This window comes from Calypte anna, chromosome 5A (assembly GCF_003957555.1).
Source record: "Calypte anna isolate BGI_N300 chromosome 5A, bCalAnn1_v1.p, whole genome shotgun sequence".
Lineage (NCBI taxonomy): Eukaryota > Metazoa > Chordata > Aves > Apodiformes > Trochilidae > Calypte > Calypte anna.
Genome location: NC_044251.1, coordinates 27,235,832 through 27,257,339, shown reverse-complemented (window position 1 = coordinate 27,257,339; position 21,508 = coordinate 27,235,832). Strand labels below are relative to the sequence as shown.

Below are 21,508 nucleotides of genomic sequence, written 5' to 3'. Positions count from 1 at the left end.
GGGAGCGGCGGGAGGGGCAGGGAAGGCGGAAGGGTAACGGGCGGCACCACCGCCAGGGCCGCCGGGGGTGTGGAGCGTTCTCCCCCGCTCCCTGAGCTGCCGGTGGGTTGTCCCGGCCTGCTCGATCCGTCCGTTGCCCTTGGTCTGGCCGCTGTCTGGGTCCCGGTGGCAGCGCGGAGCGGTAACGGCTGGGGCGGGAAGGGGGGAGAGCAGCCCAGAGGGGCTCTCCGGGATTCCGGCGGGAGCGTTCGCCGGGAGCGCCTCGCTTTGCCCTCGTCCCTTCGGCCGGGACATAGGGTCGGGCGGAAGCGCCTCTCGGCGCTGGGGCCCTAGGGCGCCCTTGTCACTCTGGGCACGGGCGTGCGGAGGACGGTCGGGTTCCGAGGCAGGTTCGGGGTGGCGTTTCACCGGGCCTCGCGGAGCCGGGAGGGCTGACAGGGTCCTCCTGTGGGTCCGAACCGCGAGCGCCGCCTGAGCCGCCATGGCGGCTGGCAGAGAGAGCGGCCTGGAGAGGGCAGCGCGGCCCCTCAGCCCCTCGGGTGAGGTGTGAGCTGAGCCGGTGAGGCTGCGAGGAACGGCGCCCTCGGTGTCTGTCCGCGGTAACTCGAGTGTCCTTTTGAGCACTCAGGTGTATGATGTCCGCGGTGCCTCATATCACTTCCAACAAGACACTAACGTGGCTTTGGTTAGTGAGGTTGGAAAAGGCTCGCTGGATTTTAGAAATGCCCTTTCTTCTTTATCTTAAAGTTCCTCACTGAGGGTACAGTTTATTTTTCAGTCTTTTTACAGACAGTAAAACGTCCATCTGCGTGAGTTTAGGTTATAATGCATTTGTAATGTTTTACAGAACAACATCTTCTGTATCGTTAGAGTTACTTAATGGGTGAATTACTCCTGAGCATTTGCACAAAGCTGTTTCACCGTGCATATGTTGAGATACTTAATTTCTCTAGTGTTTTAGGTTAGAATAGTGTTTCCCAGGGCCAAGAGATAGTTACGATATTTCTAAGAAACCTGCAAATAGATTTGAGAAGAGCATGTCTCTTACAAAGTCATGGCCTTTATGGTTATTATGCTGTATTAGGATTTTAGTAAGTAAGGTTAAAGGTGCCAGGTGTGTAACAAGTTTCCATATACAGGTTTATCAGTAACTTTTATCTGTTTTACTTTTCTTTCTAGCAATCATGGTGAATTTTGCTCAAGCCGTGCGTGATCACTGGGTTCACATCCTTGTTCCTTTAGGATTTGTGATTGGATGCTACTTGGACAGAGTGAATGATGAAAAACTGTCAGCCTTCAGAAACAAGAGTTTATTATATAGAAGGTCTGTTTTTTGATGCCTCAGATAAATGTCTATATATATGTATTCAGTTATTTTGCAAATTGCCTCTCTGTTCTTTTTGAGAGTCTTTAATTACGAAAAAAGCTGGTGATACTATCAAAGTATTAAAGGGAAGAAAGCTCTGAAAATTTCTCAAGATTCAGTGTTCTGAAAAGTGGGGCTTTAGGAGCCATCATAGTAATGAAAGAAAGGATGTGCAATTCATATCAGATTGACATTTTAGTGAAAATATTTTATTTAAAATAATTTATTGCACCAGTGAATCATAAGCATTGATCTTGAATTTTAACTGTGGAAGCAAGATAAAAAAATGCAGATGTTAGTGAATGCTTAGACATTGATACGTAGCTAAATAAACTTACTAGAAGGGTGTACTACATAAGTTCAAAAATATAAAGTGAACATAAATTATGCAAATATATAAGAAACTTGTGTTGGTAGGAAGAAGTCCTCTTAAATAAAAGTCAACCATTTTCTTTCATTATACTTTGTCTCTGACAGGGTTATTAACAGTAAGAAAATAAGTTTATAACTTAATTCACACCACCAGTCCATTAACTTAGTCTTCAACATATAGGAATTGTTACTACCCAGCACTGTTTTTAAAACAAAAGTTAAGTTTGCTATGGAAATAATGAAATGGAATCTTGAAGGTAAAAAAGTGTGACTTTAGACTTTGCTAGAAAATATACTTTCAAGGAAAACCTATGAGAAGGTTTTAGTGAGGTTTGTAAATTAGGCCAGGGGAAAATGTGTGAAAGAGTGTACCCAACAAAATAACATTAGATGTATGTTAACTGGGAGAACAGAGCTATAAAATGTACTCTTAATATAAAAATAAAGAATTAGTTCCCAAGATATTTTCTGTAGGTATGAGTTTTCTTTTTCTTCATGTCCTTGAAGATGCTTCAGGTGGGAGAATGTAGTGTCTTGCATCTTAGTGTTTGTAAATGAAAATTATCCTTTCTGGCTCCTAGTTAATTTTCAGTTAATTATTGATTTGAAATAAAATAATTTGGAAAAAGGTATTTTTCAGATGACTAGAAAAGGCTTTGGCTCTCCAAAGCTTATTAATGATTAACTACTGTCAAGTTCTTAGTCATGATGACAGTATTTTTCCTCTAAAAACTTCAGCAGGAAACATGGTGTTTGAATTATGATTTTCAGCTTCTCAGTGTATTATAGCAAACTTCTCTCAAATTTAAAATACTTCTCTAAATTCTTGTCAGTTTAAAATAACCAAGTTTTAGAAAATTAACATCTTTAAATGCTTATGTTGGCAACCGCTGTGTTTCCACTGAAGGGTATGAATTTATGCACAAATCAGTTCAGCCTTACTGGCTGGGTTCTCAGGGAGAAATTAGATTAATTACTTCATCTGCATCAGTTTTCCTCTTTCTGTGTTAGACCACAGGGTTAGTGAAACAGCAGGGAAAAAACTGCACTGCATGGCATGGAGTAATGGTAGCAGTGTTACTGTCCCGTTAGGTGAGCAGCCCCTGGAGGAGGCTCCGCAGGTTTGTGCTGCCACTGAAGGGTGTGAGACTTGGGGCTTGATCTTTTGCAACTGTGGGGAGAGGGAGCTTATCACTATTGAAAGGTTTTAACTGGCAAGGATTGTGAAGAAAGATTTATACTTGACTCTCAAAATCAAGGTGTTGTAGAATAATTACGTTATTAGTAATTATTTAAAAAAAATAATCCTAATTATAGGTGTTTGGTTTATTTTTTTTCTTTCCACACAGAGAGCTGAAGCCTGGTGAAGAAACTACATGGAAATAAATAAAGGCTGCTGCCAAAATAAAAATACTCTCACTTGTTTCGTCATCTTATCTCCCATATTGAAAGAATAGGATTTTGGATTTTATCTTGAGAGAATATGTAAGGCTATCTATTTAGAGGACACCTGCATTTCATCAATAGCAGTTTAATTTCCAGTCTCTTTGGAAGATGATTTAATGACATAACTAATCTGTGTCCAGGAATTCCATTAGTCTGTAACTTTTGACCTTGGAAGTGATACTCTGGAGCGTGAAGAACTACAGAATAAAGAAAAAACTATGCAAAATTAATTTTTGTGTTTATTGCTCTGTGTGGTGTAGGATTCACATACTAATAGCTCGTTTCTGACTTGGCCTTCACAGGATACTTAACGTAGGCCCAGAAGGCGGCCGACAGTTTATTTTTTTAAACTGAGTCTGAACGTGTCTGAGTTTTGGGAGTTCCTCCATGGGGGTGGGCAGGGTGGTGCCCCGGGACCCCCTGCCCCGGCTGTGGGGTGAGGGCAGCGCTGGGCCATGGCCTGGGTGGGACCCCGGGGCGCTGCGGGGCCCGCCCGCGCTCAGCCCGGCAGGAGCAGCTCCGGCCCGCGGCCTCCTTACCGCCAGGGGGCGCTGCCACCGCCGCCGCCTCTATCCGGGGTGCCCGGCCCAGCAGGGAGCCTGCGCGGATTGGCTGCGGCGGCCGCCAGTCAGGGAAGGTTTGATTGGCTGGGGGTCACGTGAGGCGGAGGCCTGTCCGGTGACAATAAACATGGAGTCCATCTTCCATGAGCGGGTGAGTGCGGGAACGGGGCAGGGTTCCGCCCCTCACCGGGGCCTCCCGGCCGGCCTAGGCGCCAGCTCTGCTGTTCTGGGCCGGCGGGGTCGGGTCTCCCGTCCGAGCGCTGGCCCCGGGCAGCCCTCTGTCCCCACGGGGTACGCTTGGCTCTGCCGGGCTGCGCTGCCCCTCCCCGGCGTCCTTCCTGTGGCGGGATGAGGAAGCGGCTCCGTTTGCTCCCTACCAGGAGAGTGCTGGGGAACTCGCACATCCCTATGGCCCGGCCCGGCTCAAGGCCTCCAGGCTCTGCAGGGAAAAGAAATGTTTCTGGAGGTGAAAGAGGGTCAAGGCTGAGCCTCAGCGTGTTCTCTGGCCGCTCTTGGCCGTTTAGAAGTAGAACTCAAGTATGGGAAGGTGCAGGCTACAGATGTTTCTGTTTCTTGAGAATTTGCGTGGCGGGGAACTGAGCATGAGGATGAGCAGCGGCAGGCAGAGCACTCAGGCACATTTATTCACCTAGGCAGACGTGGCACGGATTGTGAAACGAGCAGGGAAAGGGAGAACTGCTCGGGAAATCTTTATTCATGTCCTGTGCTTTCCTGTTTTGGAGAACGAAATGTTAACGAATGTTTCTAACTGCTCTGCTTTATTCAGGTTCCCAAATATATGCTATTTATACTTAATGCTATTCAAATATAATTATATTTTTCATGTACTTTGCCAATGTCTCTACACTTCTATTATATAAAAATTAAAGCTATTTTTAATAGATTGCTTTCATGCATGGTGGCTGATTTACTTAGAAAATAAAGCAAGATAGTCATATAACAGTCTTTAAAATAATAAATTACTATTCTGAAATCCATAGAACCCAAGGAATGTTCTTTCAAACTGAGTTTGTGTAGCAACACTTGGCAAGAATTCTGATGCTGAGCAGTGGCTGTTTGAAGGTTGAGTGCTGGATTTCAGCCATTGCAGCCTCAGCTACAGTGACCTTGAGTTCCAGTCTGGCTTTGAAAATGAGTTCAAAACAAGTGAATCTTTCTTTTGTCTGGCCTAGTCTATCACATAATGAAACTATAACTCCTTTATGACTAAGTTGCCATGTAGTGTAATAACAACACTGCTGAAAATGAAGTGTCAGAGCATTATACAAGCAACATTACAAGCTAATTGTAATTAGTAGTTGCTGTAGGTTTTGGGGGAGAAGTGGTGCAGTCTTGCACATCTCACACATGAAACAGAACTCCTTCCTGATAAATTACTTACACAGTGTGAAGCTACACTTGAAGATGAATTTTAAATTGGAGGACATTATTAATTATCATTGTTATTCTAGGGAAAATTTAATTGAACCTCAGCCTTCTTATTCCCTCCCATAAAGTGCACTTAACTCTTGTCAAAATATTTAAAAATTTGCATGTACACCCACCACAGGAATCTGCACACTTCAGGTGTTCCAATAGAAAGGCATGGAAAACATTGTAATTATAGAGGGATTTACAAAACCTAAGTGATGTGCTGTTTTTAGCAGAATAGAAGGAGAACTTAAGGAGGGGGCTTAAGGAGCCTTACCTTAGAAGTTGGCCCTTTCTTTGATAAGATGCAAGTGGTTGAAACACTGAAAGCAGGGCAGAACCTTATATCAGCCTAAGTTTCAACGATGGGATTGCAGATTATGAAAAGATGCAGTATTCTGTGCACACACCCACAAAAAAGGAAATTATTGTCTGTCAAAAACTGAGTTTTCTGCATTCTGCACTTAACATGTACCAATTTTATATAATAATGTTTAAGTTAAAACAGTTCAAACACAGATCCTCCTATTGAAATTAAGATTTAAACCTGTAATACAACTAGTTTGCAAAGGTATTTGAATATCTCCTTGTTTTGAAATCAGTTTAATATGATTCTCATGGAGAAACCTGTGATTCTTGAGCAGCTTCTTCTGTTACAGTTTTATCATCTGAGCAGCAAGGAGCAGAGCTGTGGTCCCAAGGGGACAGGAACTTGTGTTTAGTCTTGAGTTTCTTGTTTTGGGAAAGAGGTGAGCTGGTGGATGTTTTTGGATTCTGTTGGACCCTGGCTGTGCAGCCAGTCTAGGTGTGACAACTCATTGCTTGGTTGAGTGATGAAGCCAGAGGAAGATTCTGCCATCTGTGGTAAAAGGAACTTTCAAGGTTCAGGCTTCAAGGAAGATCATAAAAGATCTGTGCATATGATTTGTATGAGGCTTTCATGGAAATCTGAATAATAATAATAATAATTACATTTCTGTTTTTTCCAATATGCTGGGTATGGATTAAAGTATCTGAAATGTTTTCCATTTCAATGGTTTATCAACGAAAATATTTTCATTGTTTAATATTCTGAATTTATTTTTTTTCTTGTCACATCATATTCATCAAGATTTTAGAACCAGTACTATTAGCTTCATTTACCTCGTTCCTATGCATAAATTTCATGTGGGAAATGTGCTTTACTGCTCCTCAAGCTTCTGGTCACTTTCTTGGCATTAACCATATTGGGTATTGCCTGAACAGGGTTAGCAACTTGAAATGAAGTGCAAATTTAAATCTCATCAAAGTCCTAACAGTTTGGTTTTCTTTATCCAAAAGTGGAGCTCAAGAGCAGATTGTTGATAGCCACACCTGGAAAGAAGAGTTAAAAAGGAATGAGAGCATCTGGTGCAGAAAACATTTGTTCCTGGGATGTAGAGACCTAAACAGTTTAATTTTCATGTAGTGGCATTTTGGAAGAGGATGGACTCTACTGTCCTGATGGTTGCAGGGTCTTTGTGTGATTTAGTCAGGCCACTGGCAATTTCTACAGTGTTATCAAAAGTAACATTTTTACATGAAATCTCCTTTGTGGAGATAAATTAGTATGATTGCTGAGTTTTTTCCCCAGCAAGTTGCTGGGACAGTTGTATTCTATAGCTTGCAGTATGTAACGCATCTGGAGAATATATGGCATTCTGGGTGAGAGGGGAGGGCAGAAAGTTTGCCAGAATGACATGATGAGTCATTTTGCTGAGTAAAAATATTAACATGATTTTTTTTTTTTGCCTTTGGTCTTTTTTTTCTCTTCCAATGTTAGCAAGAAGGCTCACTGTGTGCTCAGCACTGTCTGAATAATTTGCTACAAGGGGAATACTTTAGTCCTGTTGAGTTATCCTCTATTGCACAGCAGTTGGATGAAGAAGAAAGAATGAGAATGGCAGAGGGAGGAGTGTCTAGTGAAGAATATAGAACTTTTTTACAGGTAAAATCTTAATTTGATGCTGCTTGGTACTTGCCTGAGATCTAATACTGTGTGGAAAAGGCCTGCTATTCCTGCATAGCTAGAGAAGGTTCATTTCCTTGTGCTAAATCTTATTAAATTTATAGACCTTTTCATTGTTATCTTATGTGTAGCATTTTCAGATGTTACTGGTACAGCTTCACAGTAACTCTACAATAAGCCACATTATCTTCATCTTGGGGGTGGGAAGGTCAGGCATGGCAAGGAGGAGGATCAGCAATTGGCCTTTTGTTTTTGTAAGATGGTGGCAGAGATAGGAACAGAATTTCCCATGCCTGTCTGTCCTTTAACCACTGACTATTTCTAATTTAAAGGTTTGAGTTTTTAATTAGTAAGCTTATTTGGGCAATGTAATTAGCCTTACAGACCAGAACATATTTGATTGCTGCTTTAGTTATGTGCAATCATATTTGTTTGACAAACTAAATTATTTCTGACCTTTAATTCTTACTCCTTTTTCCCCTCTTCTCCCTCACAACCTCGTGCTGAGCAGCAGCCTTCTGTAAATATGGATGATAGTGGATTCTTCTCAATTCAAGTAAGCACAGCTCTATACTGATAGATATTTTGTTTGCATGATATATGTTATAGAGTCACAGAATTGCTCAGGCTGGAAAAGACTTTCAAGTCCAGCCTTGTTCTAACCCTGTTACCTTATTCCCAATGACTCACCACATAACCACGTCCCAGAGCACCACATCCAGGCAATTTTGAAACACATTCAGGGATGGAGACTCCAAACCACTTCCCTAGGGAGCCTGTTCCAGTGCTTAACAACCCTTTCGGTAAAGTTTCTTACTGATATCCAACCTATATTTCACCTGAGGCAACCTGAAGTCATTTCCCCTTGTCCTGTCACCAGTGAGAAGAGATACTACAACCTCCTTTCAGGTATTTGTAAACAGTGATAAGTCTCCCCTCAGCCTCTGTTTCCCCAGACTATACAGCCCCAACACCCTCAGTCTCTCCTATAAGGGGTGTTTTCCAAACCCTTCACCAGCTTTGTTGCCCTTCTTTGGACTTGCTCCAACATCTCAATGTCCTTTTTGTATTGAGGTGCCCAAAACTGGATGCAGTACTTGAGTTGGGGCCTCACCAGTGCCAAGGTCAGGGGCAGGATTATGTAACGAGTCCTGTTAGTCACACAATTTCTGATATAAGACAGAACACCATTGCTCTCTCATATCATTTAAATGGCACTGAGCTTTTTCATCTAGATGCCAATGTATAGACTTAATGGGATTAAGAGCTAGGCTTTAAATCTTCAGTGTTTCCCTTTAAGAGCTGTGACTTGCAGTTTTTCAGTTCGTGGGAACTTAACCACACAGTAGAAGCATGGACTCCTGAACTGTGAAATGGCATTTGCTGGCAATAACTTTTTTTCTGAGTTGTTTCTTATGGAAACTTCAGGTATAGACCCTGACTCTTATTGACTACAGTTGAAAAAGCAGGCTTGGGATTGTTTTCTGAAACTATAGACTATAAAACCCTTGGCAATGGTTGTAGGATTCTCATGGTGACCTGCAGAATGGAAAAAGCTGCAATATCTGCATTCCAGATTTAACGAAACATTCCAGGCACTTTAGAGTTGGGCGTTTTCTTTTTTTCTGTTTGTTTGTGGGTTTGTTTGTTTGTTTCTTTTTTAGAACTGTAATGGAAAAATATTTAATAACATATTTAAACCAGAACAACAGCTACAAAAAGGTATTGAACACAGAGTTGGGGCTTGTGTCTAGACTAGAGCTGTAAGGCAATGCCTTGTACCTTTGTCTGTCCTGGGCTGTCAGAGGTGCTTGTCAATGTTCTGGAATGCCTTCAGAGTCTCCAGAATGGGACTGGTTTTGTATTCAGTGAAAAGCCTCTAACAGTTTGGCATTTCTTGTACTCTTGATTGTGCTCGTTCAATACTGAAGAAAAAAAAAAGCTTCCTAATGTTCTACTGGTTTTGCATGTCATTGCTTTGCTCACTTGCTATGTAGTTGGCTCACTGAAGAGAAGATGAATTTTTTATTTAAAATATCTTACAGCATTATTTCAGGTAGCTTTAAAGAATTAATGTAAAAGTGTTTGTGCTAATATACCTGACTGATCCTGAGACAATCCAGTGGTGCAAAATTTCAGAAGCTACTGTGATTAGATTGTATTTTAGGGGTCGGGGGGGCAGAGCAATACATTGAGAGCAGAGAGATGACAACTTATGAAGTGTCTGTGGGAGGTGAAGTTACAGCTCTGTCTAGGGGAGAAAGTTTATTATCATCTCAGTCAAATCCTAGGCTTGTTATTTATTAGCTAGAGTATATATGTTATGTTTGCTTGTAGATTTGTGAGCTGTGCTTTGAATGATGTGATTCCTAGCTTCCCTAGCAATGTTTTGAAATCCAAGTTTTATGAAAACAGTATAATTGTTTATAGCAACTAAGATGGTTGCATTGCTTAAATTTAGATTTGAATGGTTTGGCTCATTAAAAATCCTTTTTTTTTTTTTTTTGACAGGTTATAAGCAATGCCTTGAAAGTTTGGGGTTTAGAGCTAATCCTGTTCAACAGCCCAGAGTATCAGAGGCTGGGGATCGATCCTATGTAAGGTGTTTTTTTCTTAGCACCCTGCCTTCATTTTACAGAAAAGTAATAATCTATGATTTAAATATTTCTTTAAAATTATTCTTTCAAGCTCTGTTAGATTTTGATGATCTTATTATACCCTTTGACTTTATTTTTTTTCCCTTTTGGGGATGTGTATGAATGTCCTCTGTGCTTTCATGATATTTCAGTATATGTGGCATCAGAAGCATATGGAGATTTCAGTAATGTTGACAACTTCCTAAATGTTATAAAAGCAGCATGAGTACTCTGTAATAGCAACAGTTGTATTACTGAAATTCTATTGTGTAAGTTTAAATTAGTGGTAAGAAAGAACTTAAACATTAATATACACTCCAATATTAGAGTATTTAATTTTATCTATACCTTTTGTTTTTCTTTTTACAGAAATGAAAAGTCATTTATTTGTAATTATAAGGAACACTGGTTTACAGTTCGAAAGTTAGGAAAACAGGTGACATTGTCTTTTTTTTATTTTAAAATTGACTTCAGAATGGGGGTGGAAAAATGGTTGCAAGTAGACCATGCGTTGGCCTTTTGCAGACTTTTTCTGCAATTTGCTTTAATAATATTCCATATTTTAAAATAGCAAATGTTTGTTTAATCACAAGAATGCCAGGCAGTTTTTTATAAATTTTAGAGTGGGGGAAGACCCTAGGATCAATTCCTGTCCTCTAGGGAGATGCAGCTCTCGTAGAGTCTGTGCAATACCTTAAGCTATTTTATTTCTTTTCTGCATAAAAAATAGCAGAAAAATTTTAGGGATGAGAAGGAAGGGGAGTGAGGAGTCCTAAGCAATAATTAGCATCCCTATAGAGTTAATGCACTTAATGCACTTAATTATTGACACTGTAGAAATGTTTTTGTGTGTTTAAATTGACAGGGTGTAAGAAGTTCAAATTTCAAAAGTATTAATATTTATGGTTGCTCATATTTAAGAGTATCCATCAGGGTAAGGCAGGGGAAGTAGAATCACAACTTTGCACTATTTTAGGGAACTTTCTGAAACAGTTATAAATATGAAATAATTAGTAAAAGTAAGGGATGGCCATACCAGTATATGGTATATATATAATAACACAAGTCACATCTGCATCCCTTGTAACACCAATGTGGTGTTTTATTTCATTGTTCTGGATCATACTGCATAAGCTTTATACAACATAAGCTGGTTTGGCGTTTGGTTTTGTTTTGGCTTTGTGGTTTTTTTTTCCATAGATAATGTTCATGTAGTAAGCTTCTAGATTCTACAACAGTGGACAGGAGTCCCTCTATCAATTTAGGCTCATTTTGCAAGTGGTGGCTACTTATGTTGTCATCCCATTTAAAAAAAAATAATTCATCTGTGAAAAAACAAACCAAGTTCTGGATGTTTTTCTTTAGCTTAAAAGTGTGGGTAACGCTTACAGGCAATTTTTACATATTTTCTATAAAAAAATTGAATGGTCTCTTGAAAGTACAGCAGTGTTGTTCCCTACTGTATATAGACCCATGTTGTGTGGAATTTTGTGAGATAGCATTCTAGACCAAAATGTTTTAAGTTGGAGGGGGTACATCTTTTGCTTGTACATCTGTCTTGTAACCACATGAAGACAATATTAGGTGCCTGTTACCTAGAGAGTAAAGAGAGAAAATAGACAAAACAGGTTGGCTTAGATTTCATCTGCTTGTCATCTATAACAGGTAAAGCCAAAACTTTCCTCCTCCATACTCCCTTTTAAAAGTTTGTCTGTAATCTGCCCCTTATATTTGATTATATAGTTTTTTATTCCCCATGCCAACACTGTTGGTCTTCTTACACTTTTCTAGTAGCAAAAGGTGTTTTTGACAAAGGGACTGAATGACAGAACAGTCACTGCACTTACATGACTGCCTATATGGAAGTTTGTGTATAGAAATGCGTTTATGTGAGAATGGAAATAGAGTTCTCCTGCTCTCACAAACTGTGCTTCCTGGTTAAAATTGGGTAACACTGAATGAGTCTAGTATAAAAAAAGTTCTTCAGATTTATTGCACTATATATGGGGTTTTAAAGGTAGAATATTTTGTTGTCCATGTTGAATACATTTTCTCTTAAGAATTAATATTATAAATGACTAGTTATCTTCTTCGGGGATCTAGAAATTATCTGTATATGTTTATCTCAGATGTCCCCTTTTGTAATACTATGCTGTACTATCAGCATATTAGAGCTCATTTTTCTTGATTTTTAAGCTTAAAATTTATCTTGGAGAGAAGTAAAAAATATTCTTTCAGCATCACCAGCTATTGCAGGCAGTATGTTTAATGAAAATATTTAATGGAAAGAATTCACTTTCTGTTTCCTGTATCTACTAATTTCTTAATTAATTTAATTGTCCTTTGGGCTCTGAACAGATGTTAAACTAGGATTAAGCAGAGTTTTAGAATGGTGTCCAAAATAATTCTTCTACCATTATATTTTGATTTACCTGTTTTAATCAGTTTGCCTGGTGACTGTTCAGTAACAGGAGAGAGCATGTAGTAATTTCCCTGCTTCAGGTCCCCTGTTAGCTGAAAAGCTTTAGTAACCTTTAGCAGTATAGGTGTTGTGCTTCAAAAGACTTATAATCTGATAGTTTGTTTACTAGATTTATTCACATATTCCATCATAGGAAATTACCATAATGTACAGAAATGGATTACCAAGTAATCTTTATGCTAATTTGTTCTCTCAAACCTTTTTTTTTTTTTCTTAATTACAGTGGTTTAACTTGAACTCTCTCTTGATGGGTCCAGAACTAATATCAGATACATATCTTGCACTATTCTTGGCTCAATTACAACAGGAAGGTAATAGTAACTTGGAGATGTTAAATCTCATTTATTAAAAGTAGGTAATACTTATTATTTATTAGAACTTACATATTCTTTTATGATTGCAACAGTGAAATAACCCAGGTCCTTTTAATAAAAAGTAGAGCCTTACATTGTAGTAAATTGCACATCATTGTGTTTGATATAGTGTGCATTTCAGAGTGTTTATGCATGCACCTTAATGCTGTAGACTTCTGATTTATTTTTCTCAGGTTATTCCATATTTGTAGTAAAAGGGGACTTGCCAGACTGTGAAGCTGATCAGCTATTGCAGATGATTCGGGTTCAGCAGATGCAGCGACCAAAGCTAATTGGAGAGGAGACAGCACAGTTAAGGGATCAGAGGTAAGGGAAATGGGGATTTCATTTTAATAGTGCTGAGTATAATTGGTTTCTATGATTAATGCCTGCATGGAGACAGCCCCCTTCAGGTGTCATTAGTAGTACCTGTAGTGCAATATACTCACTACTGTAGCACACAGTAAAAGCAAGCTGGCAGAATACAAATGGTGTATTTTTAAGTGGGCAAAAACTACCTTCATAAGGATTCAGTCTTTCCATAGGCGTAGGTGTTATGCAGTGCAGACTTTTAATTTCATAATTAAAACATTTTTTAAATTATTGTAAAGTGGGTTAGCAAATCTTACCAAACTATGGTTAATAGAAATATATCCATATGTAATATGGCTAAAATGTAATTAAGACTGGCTTGTGCATTCTGGCTTGTGCAATTTAGGTGCTGGTTTCTCATTCTTTTCTACATATCATATAAGCCATACAGCATTCCAATTTGGAATAATTTCACTGTAAATGTTGTGCTCTGTAAATGTGTTTTGGTGCATACAGTTAATTTAAAAGCATTCTGTCTCTGCAATAATATTATCACATTTTCACAGTAAATAAATTGCATACTGATAAAAAATCTTATGGTTTTTCAGAGGAATTAAATTATTATTATTATTGTTCTACTTTGTAAAGGTGAAGTGACGTCGTAAATTGATGAAATAAAAACAAATTACTTGGCAGTATAACTGTGTATAATTTATAGAGGATCTATTGCTCTAGTGTGGTCATCAAAGCTTCCAAAGAAGGAGATCACATGCAATTATTTTCTACTAGTGTAACTCTTTAAATAGTTTTTGTAGCCTTACTGTTTTTAAAGTTTTTCCTGTCAAACAGAATCTTAATTCTATATGCATGGATTTAGAATTGCAGTATTTTCATTTTTACAGCTGCAGGCTCTACAAATCTCTTGTACTTTTTGATGTAGAAATGAAAATATTTGTTTATATATAAGATTTTCACAATAGATTTTTTCCAAAGTTAAAATAGAGTTAAAGCAGCAGAAAATATTTACTTTATATCTCAAAGTAAAATTCAATATAATTTATGTCCAAATTCTGCCATAAATACATCAATTTCACAGGCTACCCAGAAGTGATACAGACCAAGCAATAGAAGTTAACCATCCTTTTGATGGGACTGGCATGTTAGATGAGGATGAAGAGAATTTTCAGAGAGCCCTGGCTCTAAGTAGGCAAGAAATTGATATGGAGGATGAAGAAGCTGATCTTCGCAGAGCCATTCAACTCAGCATGCAAGGTGGGTGCTCATATGATCTTGTCTTACAGTGTTCATGTTGCTTATGCTTTAGGCAGTTTCAGTCAGCCACCTTTTCCAGCATGCATCAAGCTCTCTGTTAAGAGTGGCTTTGAGGCATGGAAGGACAGTCCAGAATTTTCTCTAGCTATTTCCTTTCTGTGACTTGTGAAATTGCAATTTTTATGTTAGCATTGATCATTAGGAAATAAGAATAAATTAGCAAAGGGTTGCAGGAGATAAGGGAACCAGTCCTAAGGTGAGGAGGAGAGATAGTGTCTCATAAAATTAGCTTAGATGCTTGTTTCTCCAGCAAGTCTCCTGAAGTTTGACATTTTCTTAAGCTTTCACTAACTAGCTTTGTTTTGCTGTACTTAGTAGGATATGGCATGTTCTGGTTTTAGGTAGTCGTCGAAGTGAGTTTGTGGACTCATTACCACAGAATGTTCCTCAGTCACCTCACACAAGTCAGAAAGAGTCTCTTTCTTCAGAAGAACTGCGAAGGAGAAGACAAGTATATTTTGAAAAGTAAAGTAGTTGACAGAAAACTGCATGTGGAAGTACATGTTGCATATTTCAGTGCTTTTGGGGTGTGGATGGGTTTCTGACTGAGGTCCATCTCAACTTTAGTCTCAACATATTTTCCTAACAATACCTGAATTTTGCTGTTCCCAGGAGGTTCCTATGAAGAAAAGAAACATTTAAATATATGGGGAGCTGTTAGTAATGCTGTTAGTCTTGGGAAGAAAGAAAACATACATGTTATAAAAATGTTTTCTGTTAAATCCTGTAGGTTTCTGTAATTATATTCCTGAAGAAAAGTATTAATTCTTTAAGACTTTGCTCCTGGCAACGCTGCTTCAAGCATGCGTCAAATTAAAGGGTTCTAGGTTATATTTTATCTTGCTATTCTGAAGTATCTTCTTAATATGTAGTTGGGATGTTGTTGTAACTCTTCCTTATTTCTGTCTCCTAGTCATGGAGGAAGTAAAGACCAGAGAGAAATGCTATGGATGGGAAAACTTAGACTTTGCATGATAGGATGAGAATGCAGAACACACAGATTCTGGGAAAATAGTAACGTGATTTGGAATATAATGTTGGGAAGATAATGGTCTGAAGGTTAACAGAGTGTAATGACTGAAGAGATTGTAGGTGGAGGGGTGTTAGTGTACTGCAGAAAAAGCTCTACTTCTCACTTTTGCCCTTCCTCACAATGAAATAAGATTCAATACAAGTCTCATAGTGATGTTAATCTTCCTCTCTTATAAATTTGTAACATTTTCAGGCAGCAACAACAGCTACAGCAGCAAGATCAGACCCCAAATCTACATGATAAGCCAACTCTAAACACAAGCACTCTAGAAGCTGAGCCAGGTATTGTTTTGTAAGCTGATTTCCAACACTAAAATGTTTTTCACCATTGTGTTGTGCTATTTCCTAACTTTTCTTGTGTGCCTACCTCTTCACCTTAGCAGCCTACGTATCACTTTTCAGAATATGTATCACAGACATTATTCTTTTTGGCAGTGAAGTAAAGAATCACTTCCTTGTAGAGCTTGTTCTGTTTTGAATGTCAATATCCTGTTTCAAAGTGAAGAGCATTACTGTCAGCCCATTTGAATTCTGGCTGAGATTTTCATTGTTTTGCTTGGCTTAAGTGTTACAGATTGTAAACTTTTGTGTCAATGATTTGTTCTCTAAATTACTCCTAAAGTTGTATGACAATGTAATAACCTTGACGTAATACCAGACAAAATTACTGGAAACAGTTTTTGGTAGAACAGAATTATGTAGGCCTTAACAGCCTTAAGTACTGGTGGTTCAAAATTCATGTATGTTTCTTGTTACAAACACACCATTGTGGATGGACATTTAGGTGAAAAGTGTTCAATGATTTTAAAAAAATTTTTTTTAAAAATGGGGATGGGGTTGAAAACAGGTGTGGACAAAAGGAACAATGAAAGCATTTAACTACAGTTGAGAACTAACTCTCCATTTTTAATACAATGGATTTATTTTCTTTAGGAGGTGATATGAGTGAAGAAGACATGCTTCAAGCAGCCATGAATATGTCTTTGGAATCTGTTAGAAACCACTTGAATAAAGAAGAGGAGAAATGACAACTTTTTTTTTTCCTTTTATTGTCAAAACACTAAGTCTCCATTATAATTTTACTGTGTGGATGTTGCACAAACAGGGTTCATTTCAGAGTTCTGGAAGCAGGAATGAAAGGGGGGCTGGAGGTCAGAGTTTAGAGGGAATCTGCAAATACTAAAAAAGATTGCACTAATTTAGAAAACTGTAGCACTTCTACTACAGAACCTCTGTTCACAAGAGTATCTGTATTAAAATTACTTAAACTGTTCACATAAACAAAGTTAGATACATGTAGCAGCTGTAACTTGCACTTACACAGCAAGTTTGCATTGTTTTGAAGAATTCTGTAGAAAATACAAAAGATGCCGAAAACCACCATCAACTGATTTCCTTCAGTACTAATGGAAAAAGGAGACACAAGTAATTAGTTGTTCTCATAGATTACTAAGTACTTGATAAGAAATTACTTAAAATGGGAAAATTAAATTCTGCTTATCTTGGATAATTTATTTTGTGACTGTATATGCTGAATGACTAAATGTCAACTTTTTGATCCTGCTGTCCACTTTTGAAATGACCCATTCTGCAGGAGAATGATGAATCCATAAATTTCATACTTTACAATCAGAATCTTCAGTATGTTATTGATAATCACATTATTCCTGAATCTCTAGTGATTTTTGGTCTTCTAACACTGTCTGGGTTTACTTTCAATTCTGACTGTAAAATTTTTAGACACATATTTAAAGTAGGATTTTTGTTATTGGCTTGTTGTCTTTTGAAAGGTAACTTTCCTTCTTAGTTCTTAGTTTTTGTTTGGGTTTTGTTCTTTTTAAATTCGTTTTTGTTTTCTTATGCTATTTCTAGTTTTGCCACTGTATTTACTATAAAAGTAGCATATGATCAGTTGGGTTAAATAGGTTTTCTACCTCTTTTGCAGTCCTTTTTTCATCTTCAGGCTCAACCCTTCATTCTGACCTTTCAGTATGAAAGAGCTGTGACTGAGTCTAGGAGAAAGGATGAGGGGATTTAGGTGCCATAAAGTCAGTGCCACACACATAAGGTGCATTCCTGCAGTCTGAAATGACCCCTGTGCAAGCAGCTCTTTTATGAATCAATATTTATGTTTGTGTGGATGTTCTTTTCTGAAATGCTTTGTATGAGTGTCAGAATGTTGCAGCTTTTTCAGGAATGGCCTTTATTCATGCACCTTACAATTTTTTTATCATGCTGTTTCTGATCCTGAGAAAAATTGGGGAGCAAAGTATGTGAGAGAGCATCTTCTAATAGCTGTAAGACATTTGCTTTCATACACAGGATGAATGTGGTGTAATGAAATGACCAAACTTGATTTTCAACTTTAATAATTGAGATATGTTTCATTTTCCTAAATGGTGCTTGAAATACAAATTCTGTTTACATACACATTATACAGAAATATAAGTAGAGTGTGTAATCTGTAGTCCACTTAATGCATTAACACGTAGCACAGGCATTCCCAGAATCTTCTAAAGATAACCCCAAATTTCTTTATCAAAATATTCAAAAGTTGTATTACTACACAACAGTAACATTTAATTGAAATCAGTATGAAACTAATGGTAGCTAGATGGAAATACACATTCAGCATCAGGTGGTACTGTACATGAAAGGGCTCTTAACTCTCAGTAAAGATTTGTTTACAGCAATGGTTTCTTGGTAGGTTAGGATATTATATCATTATACATAATTGGGCTAAATTCTCTTTTACTTTACTGTGTGCTGTAATTCTGCCAATGTTACCAGAATCACTTGTATGTGTAAGGCAGCATGGATTTTGACATGAGACAGCACTACTTCTTAAAAACTGATTTTAAATTGTCTTTTTAAAATTACTGTCATGCACACCATTATTAATCTGTGATGTCTCAAATTATTATAGCTTTAAAATGGCTTTAAAAGTCCAAGTGTGCATATGCCAGTTTGAAATATGATAATTTTTCAGGACGTAAATTTCTGCTTCCAGTTTAAAATTTATGTGAAACTGAAAACAGGAATCTGTAAAGCACTGAATTATTTCTTTGCTCAACTCTAAGTTCTCCACAGCTTTAATTTCCCTTCTTTTGTTGTGCCATAAACTGATTCTAAACTAAGACTCTCCTTTTTACAAATAGGCATAGGCTGGCAATTTGGTAGCAGTACTTGCAATTTGGATCTTTTAGCTTCTGTTAAAGGAGTATTAAAAAATACATTATTTATCTAATTATGTAATGTAGCAGCCCAATATTAAAAACAATCAAAAAACAGAACCACAAAACTAAGCCCCTTAAATTGCATTAACTGTAACTCAGTTACATGTTTTTATAATCACAAAAGCATGGAGGTTTTTATTTGAACTCTGAAGTCACTTTCTAAGTTACTTTATCACCTAAGTGTTTTAATAGGTAAGGAATATAAAGTAACAGTGCCTGGAAAGCACAATTTGTCAAGCATTACAGGACTAACCATACTCCTTTCTGTTTAGAAACATTGTCATTCTGCAAGCACCACTTGGATTTTACTGAGGAATGTCAAGGTTAATGTAGTATGTTTATCTCCACTGTCAAGCAGTTAAGAGGTAGCAGTTTAAACTATGTTCATGGCACCAAAGGAAAAGGCCAGTACTGATTACTGACCATACATTTTATAACCCAGACCTAAAGTTCAAGTCCACCTAAGTCCATGGACCTGCCAAGATGTAGTCAATAAAAAGCTGATTTCCTTTTTTAGTGTGCGTTCTTTCACTGATAAACAGTTCTTAACATGGCTGAACAATGCTTATAAAGTGTTCACTAATTTATAGCCTTTTCCTACTGTTAACTGTTCTGTCAAGCTGAAAGGTTTCTTCCCATGATGTAGCTTTAGGCCAAAGTCCATTGTAAAGGACCAGAAATAATTTTAACTACAGTATGATATTTAAGGGAATTTCAGACTTCATTCATCCAGCAGAATTTTACTGTCTTCCTCACAGTGAATGGTCCATGGAGCATTCCAGGAAAATGGGCAATACTTAAATACTTCCCTAAATTAGTTCTGTACTTATAATTCTGTAAACTGCTGTCATGGTTTTGTAATGAGGGCAGGAGGAGAAAGTGTTACCATGCAGTCATGCTTGAATGCAATTCTTCTCAGGCACTGCAGGTATAAATATGAGCTATTTAAATGCTCCCATTTTTCTGGGTTTAAAATTAATGTTATACAATACTGGCTTACCCTCCAACATTTCCACTCCTTTTGCCCTTCAGACAACTTCAGGAAGTTTAAATGTAATTTTTCAGCTAACGTACTACAATTACTTTGCAGACTACTGAAAAATAACCAAAGTTAAAATCTCCCATGTGTTTTAATGTTGGTGTATTGCTTCTATTTCAGATCTATAAAATGGTGAGGGGCTCAAGGCACTTTCTGCAAGTCTAGTAAAAATTCTGCTTCTGTATTCAGACAAATATTGCAATTTACAAGCTGCATTGCTTTCCCACAAAAATTACAATTAAGCTTTTAAAAACTGATGTGCTGGTTTTAAAAGGCTTCTGCAGTTTTCTATAATGTAGCTTTTGTTTCAAACATAATGATGAAAATTTATAAATGGTGTTCTTTTTACTGAGAAGTATTGTGGGAATTGGGATTGGAGAACTCTAGAATTTAGACTTACAAAGTACTACTGTACAATTCATCCTACCAGCTCATACTTTTAAGGGAACTGAAAAAATAATCCAAGGAAAAGAAAAACTGGAGACTTTTTTTTAAAGTTATAAAGTTATGTTGCTCACTTGGTAAGCCATTACTGTCTTGCATAAAACAACTCCTGGGAAATCTTCGTAGTTACTTAGAAATATTTTTTTTTACAAAGTCTTAATAAATACATTGATATCCATTCCCCACATACACATATTCAGCTATGTAAGAACTATAATTCATACTAAATACTCAGTTCTTCAATTTCAAATTAGCAGCTTGTTTGTGTTGTATCCCAGTTTGCATCTCAAAAGCATGAACTCTTTTGCAATAAACTTTTTTTAACCTGTACACACACATTGCCTTATTTGCAGTTCAGATATGGAGGGAATGCTTGAGTATTTGACCTTCCGTAGCCACCTCTTTTCCCAGTAACAGTTCTGCAGAATGTTAAAGTGCACGTGACTTTTCAACTGCTGTTACCAAATTAAAATGTTTTTACTTGATTGTCTTGTTAAGAAAAGCAAATAATTGTGGGGGTTTTTTTTGGTTTTTTTTTACCCACCCCCATATAGCCACTGTGTGAATTCTGGAGAGGAAAGTTGTAAAAGGGTTTGAGCAGAAAGGGATGCATGTTTAAATGCCACTGTGGAAAAAGAAAAAAAAGAAAAAAAAATTTGATATTGTCTTTAAAGCATGCAAGCATTGAAAAAAATATATTTTTTGCTACATGAAATCCCATGTGTACAAAACAGTGTAGTTAGAATTTTGGAAGGCAATAATTTTTTCATCTCTTGCCTAATAGTTGTGTATTTTAGAAATCAGATTTTTTTTCGTATTTTTCATCTGAGACTGCTTTCAGTATCATGTCTTTAGCTCTGGACTCTGAATAAAATTTTTTGTCTCTAGAATATATGAGGAGTATATTACTAAAAATATTAAGAAAAGGAAGGCTGAAATGCTTTGTCATTGTTTTCACTGGAAAATGGCAGTGCTGTTTGACATTATGAAAATGCTATTCAAATAGGCACGAATATATATGGTTGTATTTGATATAACTTTTTAAAATAAATATTATTATAGCTTCTAATGTTTCTCTCTTGACTCAAGTATTTGCATGTGTGCTTTCCCTGTATTCTGTGGGCACAGAATCCTCAAACATTAAAATCTCCTTGATACTCGTGGGCTTTGCACCAGAGGTTGTATCTAAACATTAGCAGTGAGATACTTTTCTGTTGCTCATAGCTTACATTTGCTCATTTCTGATTTTTTTTCATCTGTTGATACTCTAAAATTTCAGTAAAGACCTTCCTGTTTGGAAAAAGGTTGGTGCTGATTACAGTTATGCTAATCTTTAAAAATTAAATGTTTTCTAATTTGAAAATAAGATAACGTTTGCTGTTTTGCCACCAGAATACACATTCTTTTTGGGACACAGTTTTGTAGCTTAGTCAGTCCACGGAGAATACTGCATGACTGGTGGATGCCAATACCAACA

General features: G+C 37.5%; 2 protein-coding genes across 5 annotated transcripts; both read left to right on the top strand.

Moving 5' to 3' along the window:
* The first annotated feature begins 1 nt into the window (after nucleotide 1).
* On the top strand, nucleotides 2–3,414 carry NDUFB1 (NADH:ubiquinone oxidoreductase subunit B1). Its single transcript, XM_030451852.1, has 3 exons — nucleotides 2–181; nucleotides 1,180–1,324; nucleotides 3,088–3,414. Exons 2-3 carry the CDS (start codon nucleotides 1,185–1,187, stop codon nucleotides 3,122–3,124), a joined length of 177 nt encoding a protein of 58 aa, XP_030307712.1. The 5' UTR covers nucleotides 2–181; nucleotides 1,180–1,184; the 3' UTR covers nucleotides 3,125–3,414.
* A 413-nt stretch (nucleotides 3,415–3,827) lies between these two features.
* ATXN3 (ataxin 3) lies at nucleotides 3,828–21,098 on the top strand. 4 transcript variants are annotated; one of them, XM_030452173.1, is made up of 11 exons: nucleotides 3,828–3,898; nucleotides 6,980–7,144; nucleotides 7,677–7,721; nucleotides 9,677–9,762; nucleotides 10,171–10,237; nucleotides 12,507–12,594; nucleotides 12,849–12,963; nucleotides 14,045–14,220; nucleotides 14,622–14,745; nucleotides 15,506–15,594; nucleotides 16,246–21,098. In XM_030452173.1, the coding sequence occupies exons 1-11, from the start codon at nucleotides 3,875–3,877 to the stop codon at nucleotides 16,338–16,340; spliced, it is 1,074 nt and encodes a 357-aa protein (XP_030308033.1). In that variant the 5' UTR covers nucleotides 3,828–3,874; the 3' UTR covers nucleotides 16,341–21,098. The 4 variants fall into 4 exon arrangements, with proteins under 4 accessions (XP_030308033.1, XP_030308031.1, XP_030308034.1 ...); XM_030452171.1 differs by having other exon boundaries at nucleotides 12,831–12,963; XM_030452174.1 differs by having other exon boundaries at nucleotides 12,831–12,963; nucleotides 14,626–14,745; nucleotides 16,246–16,331.
* The last annotated feature ends 410 nt before the right edge of the window (nucleotides 21,099–21,508 follow it).

What these genes read in the sequence shown, in the direction of transcription:
- NDUFB1 (XM_030451852.1), top strand. Translation starts at nt 1,185, where the DNA reads ATGGTGAATTTTGCTCAAGCCGTGCGTGATCACTGGGTTCACATCCTT. An exon ending in AAGAGTTTATTATATAGAAG is followed by an intron (nt 1,325 to 3,087) that starts GTCTGTTTTTTG and finishes CTTTCCACACAG; the next exon opens with AGAGCTGAAGCCTGGTGAAG.
- ATXN3 (XM_030452171.1), top strand. Translation starts at nt 3,875, where the DNA reads ATGGAGTCCATCTTCCATGAGCGG. An exon ending in AGTCCATCTTCCATGAGCGG is followed by an intron (nt 3,899 to 6,979) that starts GTGAGTGCGGGA and finishes TTCCAATGTTAG; the next exon opens with CAAGAAGGCTCACTGTGTGC. An exon ending in CACTCTAGAAGCTGAGCCAG is followed by an intron (nt 15,595 to 16,245) that starts GTATTGTTTTGT and finishes TATTTTCTTTAG; the next exon opens with GAGGTGATATGAGTGAAGAA.